Source organism: Microtus ochrogaster, chromosome 24 (assembly GCF_000317375.1).
Source record: "Microtus ochrogaster isolate Prairie Vole_2 chromosome 24, MicOch1.0, whole genome shotgun sequence".
Taxonomy (NCBI): Eukaryota; Metazoa; Chordata; class Mammalia; order Rodentia; family Cricetidae; genus Microtus; species Microtus ochrogaster.
The window spans coordinates 30,807,125-30,816,212 of NC_022024.1; the positions used below are offsets into that span (position 1 = coordinate 30,807,125).

General features: G+C 50.3%; 1 protein-coding gene across 10 annotated transcripts in view; it reads right to left on the minus strand.

Annotated features, from left to right (window-relative positions):
* Positions 1-3,393: 3,393 nt before the first annotated feature.
* Anks1b (ankyrin repeat and sterile alpha motif domain containing 1B) overlaps positions 3,394-9,088 on the minus strand; it is a 760,073-nt gene continuing 754,378 nt past the window's right edge. For 4 of the 10 annotated variants that reach the window (XM_013350332.2, XM_013350331.2, XM_026784589.1 and 1 more), the window contains one exon: positions 3,394-6,886. In XM_013350332.2, coding sequence (XP_013205786.2) covers positions 6,779-6,886 — 108 coding nt within the window. In that variant the 3' untranslated portion in view covers positions 3,394-6,778. Of the gene's footprint in view, positions 6,906-9,088 lie in introns of all 10 variants that reach the window. The other 6 variants (XM_013350338.2, XM_026784591.1, XM_026784593.1 and 3 more) reach the window with 2 other exon arrangements.

The following is a 9,088-nucleotide window of genomic DNA, read 5'->3' on the forward strand; positions in this document are numbered from 1 at the left end:
CACACGCACACGTCAAGTCTCTAGGCTATCGGCAAGTGGGGAACAGGAGTTTGGCAATCTAACTGCCTCCCATGGTAACTCAGCCCTGCTCTCCTGCAGAAGCCTGGGGCGGGAGGATCTGGAAGCATCATTTCATTTCTGTACTCTGTCCATAAGCTTGCATGAGCGATGCATCAGCTCCCGCTGTCAACATCAGATGACATTTTCTGCCTCTGGTCGTCAGAGTCCCCATCCTGGTACTCTTACCCGGATGCCCTTGGTCGTTCTGATAGGAGCCTGGTGGGCAGCAGAGGTTGGGAGCGCTTTGGGTCTGCAAACGCTTGGCAGCTGCCGGCCTGCTCTTGGTTCTCAGGTGACTGCAGCATTGAGTGTGAGAAGTCGTTAGCAGTAACCTTGACTCTTCTTCAGAGGGGCCTGTTTCTACTTTGAACCGGGCGCGTGCGCGCATATTCACGTGTGTACAGTGAACATGCACATGCGTGTTTGGACATGCAGGCCCCAGGACAATATCAGATGTTGTTTCTCAGGTTCCATCCATCTTCTTTTGTTTCTTATGGGTCTCTCACTGGCTTGGGGTTTGCCAGCGAGCCTAGGCTGGCAGGTCATTGACTCCCAGGGATCCACCTGCCTCTGCTTCCTCAGCACTGGGATTACAGGCTACTCTACTACGTCTGGCCTTTTACGTAGGTTCTGGGACTCAAACTCAGGCCCTCAAGTCCTCAGAGCTTTCAAGGAAAGCCCTCTATGGACGGAACCCTCTCCCTAGCCCCTGCTTTGGAACGCCTTAAGGATTTATTCCAAACTGGTGCCAGACTGGGGTCATCTATCTCCTCTTCCTCCCATTTGTAGCCTTACAGAGCCCCGGTTTCCTCATCCGTCAGAGAGGAAATATGCCAAGGACCCCGGGGCCTAGGGGAGGCAAAGGAGAACATATCAGGCGTGTGGCACTGGCCACAGTGATGACCCAGTCACTCTTGGCCCCCGTCCTGCCCAGGGCTCCTCATCTCTCGGCCGGGCGCCTGCCGCTTCTGCACCAGGGAACTCGGCTCCATCTGAGCAGCCTCTGCTTCTTTCTGCCTGTGGCTGTTGTCTTTCCAGAGACCCTTGGCTGAGCGGGGAGGCTGTCACTGGCTCTCTTCCTCACTGTTCATTCCCTTAGGGCTGTGTGTGCACCAATGGCGCAGTCCGGGAGGATGGGGGATGAGGGGTGCTTAAGACTGGGGGCCTACCTGGCCCGTGGCTTGGGCATGCCGGCACAGGATGGCGTGGCTGGCCATTGAGCCAAGTGCAAGTGTTGACAGTGCTAATGTTCTAGCAGTGTGGCCCCCACAAATGGTTTAGTATCCTTAGGGATCTACTTCGGGGGGGGGGGTCGGGAGACCGCTGTTGTGGGCAGTCCTGGGGGACTGTCGTGCTCCTCACCTCTCACCACCATCCCAGACCTTGCCCTCTTGCAGGAGACGGGACCCAGGCGGTAGCTTTTAAGGTTCCCATGTGATTCCAGGATGTAGGTAGAGATCAGAGCTTGATTGGGACCTGGGCAGTAGTTTTTAAAATTCCCGCGTGATTACAGGATTTCATAGAGATTAAGGCACATCGAGCCCTCTGCCCTTGGCCGTGATGCCTGACCAGGCTGGTCTCCTCTGCACCACAGACGAATGCCCCTGGGTTGTGTGAGCTGCTCCTTAACCTTGCTCTGCTGCTGTCGTGGTCTCCGGAGCCAGTGACCGCTTCTGTGTGCTAGCACAGCTGAAGGGACTGTCCCCAGAATCATCACCAGCGCCCCCTACAGGCTCTCCTTCTCTCACCCCTGTGAGCTTGCTTTTGCCTTTTGTCCCTTCCTGTGGTGACCGCCCCCAAATCCAGCTTCTCCCTCTTCCTTCACTAACAGCCTTGACTTTGTTGGGAGTTCCACTGGGCGCCTTCAAAAATATCAAAAATCATAACAGTTTTTATCGTCTTAGTAAGTAGGGGTGGGCCGGGAGCTTTGTAAAGTTGGAGGGTGGAGCTTTCTAGAAAGCCTCTTCCAAGGTCTGTCGCCCAGGCAACACTACCTACCAGTCTTCAGTCCTTACCATCCTTTCCTCCTCTCTGGAATGTGAACACTCAGGATAGTGTTCCGGCAGCTACACTGAGACGAAGAGGTGTTAACCTCAGGGCTAGAAAGCACAGGCTTAGGTTGGCAGTGTGGGAACCTAGATGAGCCTTGGGATTCGGATGACAGACAGCTACCAGCGTGGCCTGTCTCGGAAACTCCCCCACTCCCTGGTTGAAGCCATGGCTGCGTCTGGCCTTCAAGTCAGCAGATTCAGTTCATAGCGGATACTTTCATAAAGCCATCAAATGTCAGAAGCAGTGTCAGCGTCTTCTGCCGCCACCTCCCTCGTTCTCACTGCCTTGTGCTGCGTGCAGGCGTGTGGAGGTCAGAGGGCAACCTGACAGAGCTTTAGGTGGGTTCCAGGAATGTGCCATCTCATCCTTTTCCTGGTGGGCAATCTCACCAACCCCACACTTAACTTTTAGACAATGGGTTAGTTGCCAACATTTCAAAAGGTCTTCCTTTCCCATAAGAACCCAGCTTTCTTAGAAAGCCTGCAGAGGCAGGGTCTTCCTTTCTACTCTTGACCATGAGTTGGAGCTGAGGCATAGTTTCCTCTCAAAGGACACCTGACTTGAATCACCTCCCAGGGTTTCTGAAGATAGCACACCCTGGAAATGCTGATGAAACATGCCGGAAGTGCCTTTCTTCTGTCTCCCAACTCAACATTCAACACATTGGAATTTCTCTCTCTCTCTCTCTCTCTCTCTCTCTCTCTCTCTCTCTCTCACACACACACACACACACACACACACACACACACACACACAAACACAGTGGGCATGCACCTTTGAGAAATGTGCAGAAATCAGTCTCTCAAATGTCAGGAAATAGTTGGCCTCTCGGAATGGAGAGTAGCACGCACTGTTCCTGTGGGGACAGCCTGATTGAGTCATGGAGACTTCAGAGGACAGCTGTATTGGGTATTGGGTGTGGATTGCTTTGATAGCATTGATTACCTCATTGTGAGCTGACTTTGAGCCTGACTTGTTGCAGCCCCTCCACCAGGTCAGAAGTAAGACCATGTAGAGGACCTCTCTGTGGGTGAGGACTGGGTCACAGGTCCGGCTCTGCTTGGGGGCTGGTTTTCCTGGGAAGCAGGGCTCTGTTCCTGGGGCCAACCATACTAAATGTTTGTGGGGCCAAACGGGACTTGTGGGGACCAGGGCTGTAGGCGGGCTGGCTGAGGAGAGGCTGCTGGTCTAGGCTGGTTGGTCATGGTTTCTATTAAGACAGAGTTTATCACCGTCTAATTGCTCCTCATAGGAAATGAACGGCCAGCCGACAAGCAGGACTTAGATGTAATGTCAGTAAAGAGGCTTTATTCATACATAGTTCTGAACACAGACATTACATCCCAGCTCACTGGAAGCCAGACGACTCCACAGATTCTCAGTTCTTTTTAGGAATAGGAGTAACATTACTTGGGGTCCGAGTAGAAATTTTCACTGATTTTCAAGTGTAGCCACACACCCCTTCAGCTTGAACTTTTATTCCATCTTATCCAAACATCAGAGAGGCTGGCGACATTCCCAAGCAGGCCAGCTTGAGAAAAACCACTTTCATCATTTATTAACAGGCCGAGCATAATTTTCATATGGTTCAGTCATTCAGATTTATTACAGAACACCATTTAATAAGAAAAACATTAAATGGATCAATTGAATTCAAGTCTTTCTGTAAAGGGAGCGTTTAAGTTCTCTTTTGATTAATGTTAGCATTTAAGGGCTGTCACTTTTACCTTCTGGTTTGTGAATTTATCAAATATCAGGTTTTCCTTAAATAAAATCAGCTCCACATCCTATATCCCATGCCTGAGCTGGCTTTTGTGCCCCAGGCAATGCCCCTTTCATTCCCTGCCCTGCTCTGGTCACGGGCTGCTCTTGGGCCCCGACCTTCAGTGGGTTTGTGTCATGCAGGTGGAGGGGTGAAGAATGGACAGGGGGATCAGGGTCACCCCTGCCTTCCTTCCTGGGGGTCACCACAACTGTGTGTCCCCCCGGTCTGGAGGTGCTAACCCTGCCACGAAGCTTTCTCTGTCCTTATTGCCCCTTCAAGTGGCACCAGCACAAGGAGACTATCCCATCACACCGCTATGCAAGCCATATCTTTGAATTCCTCCCGACGGGAGCGTGCCATGTACTTCATGCTGGAACCACCATGGTCACAAAGACACATGTCATGAACAGAGATGGTCTGTAAGAGGACTGGAGAAAAGAAAAGGTCATAAAGGAGCAAACTAGCCCAGCGGAAGCCTCCTTCAGGAGAGACGTGTCCCAGGGTCCCTTTCAGCCCGGCTTTCCCTAGTTTAGCTCTCTTGGGGTCAAACCTCCAGGCCTCTGCATGACAGGCAGAGAACACCCTAAGACTGCTTTGGGTTTCCGAGGGTCGCAGTCACGGGCTGGGCGGTGGGTGACCTGAAGGTCAGAGGACACACAGTGTGGTGACTACTGACCTTAGGATCAGCGTGACTCTTATTGGCTCCTCACCCACTTTATAGCAGGGACAAAGGTGTCTAGTGGATGTTCAGGATGTATAGGATGCATAGAATGTATACATGTATAGTGGATACTTTCCCAGGCAAGCCACCTATGTTGTGCTATATAAGCAGTCCATTCTCGGGGCGGGGGAGTCCCCTCTGTCTTAGAAATGTCTGTCTTAACCAATCCCCCGCTTATCTGCCACTTTGAAGTGTTGGCTTATGGCTGAAATTCAAGCTCCAGAAGATAGTGTTTTCTTTTTCAGACTGTGTGAATTTGGAAATGAGCAAGTTTTTCTCAGTGATATTGCCAATTGTAAAAAAAAAAAAAGAAAAAAAAAAGAAAGAAAAGAAAAAATCTTTATCTGTGGCTGCTTAGAGGGCGGGGCCTTTGGCCCCCCTCCTCAGTGGGAGTGTGTTGTGGGGGTGCTCACGGAATGATGCCAAGCACCAGTCACTGTACTTCTGTTTTATTTTGTGTGCTTTTTTTTTTTAAAATAGGATATAAATAATGACAAAAATTACAAAATTTATAACTGGAAGCCCAAGCTTATTTACACACACGCATGTGTTTCGGCAAAGCCACAGGCTGCTTCGCTCCTATACAAGTTCCTTTTGGTACCATATTTTAGTGTTATTTTCCTCTCGGTTGACTACATAAATATCAACAGTGAATAGGCAAAATATGTACAAGGAACTATTCAGTTCAAGTAATTTAATATTGTATTAAAATTCTCCGACACTGAACTAAAACCATATACATTTGTCAGTGGAAATGAAATTTAGTTTAGTTTTTTTTTTCAAAACTCACCAACTGATGAATGTGATAATCTCAGATTTAAAATAATATTGGTTAATAAAAAAACATTAAGACAAGTTCACAATTTATCAATATCGCTATAATGAACTTCAAAATGAGTCACAATATGATCAGTTAGAACAATATACATTAAAATGTTATTTTTCTATAATGATATTGGTACTGTTTATATAATTTGATTCTACAGAAATATACATTATGATATCATACAAATACTCCACAGAGACATTAAAAAAATTAAAATGCCTTAAAGAAACGTAAGTAAATTTATTTACTCAAATAGTAAGCAAACATTTTTTAATATTTTTCAAGAAAAGTCTTTATTACTTTGGAATTTCTTCTTTTTTTGTGTTATTTATTTTTTTCTAGAAAAAAATTTGCAATAGAATTTTATTAACACCATTCTCAAACAAGGTTTCCATGACAGAAATCTTGACAGCAGGAGCCCTAGATTATATATTTATTTTTGTTAAACATGTTCTTTAAAACACTTCGAAGGTTAAAAAAAAAAATCCCTAAAAACCACTCGTGCGGGCTATGGCTGCGTCAGCACTTTGGGTCACCCCGAGTGGGCGCGAGCCCGATCTCCTGCCTTTGGGACGGTGTCAGAGGTTGTCACAACTGAGCCGATCCTCGTGCAGTAGAGATGGAGTCCCTTGAAACCAGAAACATCCCGCACAGCAAGCGCAGTGTTCTTATGAATGCATTAATGAAACATTCTTTTAATAAAAATATTTAATACAAGACACATTTTTTTTCTGTGCATAATAAATTCCTCTGTTTTAAATCACTTTTAAATTTTTGAATCATTCAATAAAGGTTTCCTTTATCTGACATAGTCGATTACATATAAAATCCACAAATATAGAAATCGGGAGACGGAATTTCCTGGCAATCGTGAGGGTTGCTTTGTCTTTTTGCATGAGACTGCACTCGGTGATAACAATGATTTTACAGATGCTTTTGGGGGGGCGCTAGTACTGTCCTGACTTTCCCTTCAAAACGGCTGACGGTGAAAACTTAAACCCCAAGATGTTTGAAGACTTTTAGGCAGTACTGGAGACCCCCTCCATCACTTTTAAAAAGATTTTCTCCCCAACTAAAGCAAAGCAAGTACGGGGCAGTCGAACAGTACCTCGGAGGCGGTGGTAGCGGAGTTGGGGCGCCCCGCGCAGCCCCCCGCAAGCCCCGCGCCTCTAGGGGCGACAAAGTCTCGCTGTCAGAAAGCTCCCTAGGGATGGCCGGCGGCCTTTCCGCCCGTGACGAGGCCACGCGAGCTGAGCAGTCTTCCTCCCGGGCGGGTGGACATGGAGGCGCGAAGGAAAGCCTGCTGCGGGGACTGCTTGGCGAGCAAGGCACCGCGAGGACGGGGCGGCGAGTATCAGAAAATCGTGGTTTCATACTTGGTATTAATGGCCCTCTTGGCTTCTTGCCCCGGCTCCACAATCCACGGCAGATTGGCCAGAGTCTTTTGCTCAGAAGGGTCCATCTGCTTTAAAACAGAAAGGCTGATGCCCGTTATCCGGCAGCTGGGCGGCGGCGCGGCCGCGGGGGCGCCGCTGGAACCCCACCTCGGGCCCCGCGCGCCCAGCCGCGCTGCGGGGCGGACCTGGCGTTCGCGCTTTCGCACCTGCACTGCACAGCGACTCTGCAGGAGCCTGCAAGGGTGAGGCGAGTGAGACCTGGCCCCGCCCCCCAGGGCTCAGGCAGCGGGGTCCAGCGGGGTCCCTAAAGAACCCTAAACCCTCAGGAGGACCCTGCGGGTGCCCACCCACTTGCCTGCTGAACTTTCTGCCATGCTAACCTAAAGCTGGACCTTGGCCACCCATCATCGCGCATAGCCTCTCCTCTCCCTGCTGCTGGACCTGGGCGCCCATCATTGCACAAGCACTGTCCTCTGTCCGCTGCCAGACCTCAGGCACCCATCCTCGCGCAAGGCCTCGCTTCTCTCGGTTGGCTCTTAGCCAGGATGGTCCAGGTCTTGACTCGGACATCTCCTAGAAGCCGTACCTGCCACACCCTTTACAAAATGGCACCTCGACTTTTCTGCTTCCCCCTTCTGCTCTCTTACTGATACATATGCCAGCCGGCTTCCTGTCCCACTCCCTCTCCACAGTGGCTGCCCACCAAGGTGGGGTTTTATGTTCCCTGGAATGCTGTGTTCTCCAAACCTGGCAAAGCTCCTGGCAGCCCAGTGCGAAGCAGGCATAGAGTAAATATTTGTACGGTCAATAAATAGTGTTAAGACAATGAGCGGGCTGCCAGGATAGGAGGAGGTACTGGGGTGGACAGAAGGCAGGCACAGATCCCTGGGGGAGATGGACTGTGAGGTTGGGCCTTGACCTCAACTGTCCTTGTCTTTTACAATGGCCAAGCAGGCCATTCCCAGGGCAGTAGCTAAGGTCTGAGCTCTGACAGGCCGCAGTTAAGCTGGTTTCCTAACGTCTCTCATCCTCTGGGCATCGACTTTGCTCTGTAAATTGGGCCAAGGGATTTCTGGAAGGCATGCTCAGCCTTCCTCTACCAGCTCTTCAGCCTGCTGGAGGCTGCAGGGTTTGTCTGTGCCTATGCACCTGTTGGGCTGCCTTCTGCTGCGTTTCTGCTGTGTCTCCTTAGCCGCAGGGAAGGACTTCCCAGTCTTGGGAGCACTATTTCCTAACAGTAAACAGCCAGAGCTGAGGAAGTGGGAATACTGAAGCCTGGTGAGGGACTGGAACCAGAGCCAGGTAAAGCCATTAGCCGTAGTCACTGTGTATTTTCCCGGTTCCCAGAGAGGGCAGCTAGATGAATATTCTATGAGCCCTTACGGCGAGAAGCTCTGAGTGCATCTGGAAGAAGTCTACGCGGACCACGGTGAACAGACTTACCCAGCCCACACGGGAAGGAATATAGTAGCCTAAGTGACAATCCCCCAAGCATGCTGTGCGTTCCTGGACACCCAGAAGCCTAGTCAGACTCAGAGACACACTTGTTAAATCCACCGGCAGGATCTCACTTCTTTAAGAACAGATGAGTGTTAAGTGGATGCTAAGGCCCTGGCCCCCGGGGTCACAGCATGCCAGTGTATGTCATGAAGTAGAGAGGCAGAGATAAGTGGTAAGAAAACAAACTCAGTAAATACTACAGAGAATGAAAGGGGGCTAGAGTGTGACCAGGCATCTATTTCAGTCAGGAAAAGCGTCTTCATGCAACTGTGACTCATATGATCCCGTGGAGGGGGCCATGCAGGGCAGGGATGGGGGCGGGGGCTAGGGGAGGTGGAAGAGAGCCTTCCTGCTGTAGGGAAAGAGCGGCACCGAGAAGTGGACAGTCAAGGAACGGGGCCGAGTGTGGTATTTCCTGGGTGCCATGGTCTCTGCTGTGTGGAGAAAGGGAGAAACCAGGAAGGGCTTGGATTGGAGGGGCGGGGTTGATGGAGGAAATGCGAGAGGAGTGGGCAGGCTGAAGGTGCACTCCAGGGGAGCAGAGAATGGCCCCTGCTCACGGGCTGGGCGGAGAGGTGTGGATGCAACAGCAGTCGAGGGGACTTGTGGGTTTGGATGCGAGCAGCGTGATGGAGGGTTGTGCCATTTACGGGGCCCAGAAGAGGGAGGAGAGAAGCAAGGATTTATGTTGATTTGGGTGGAGATGCTTAAAAATGGACTGAGCAGGCGCGTCCCAGTTTGGGGTTTGGCGGGACTGGAGAGAGAGA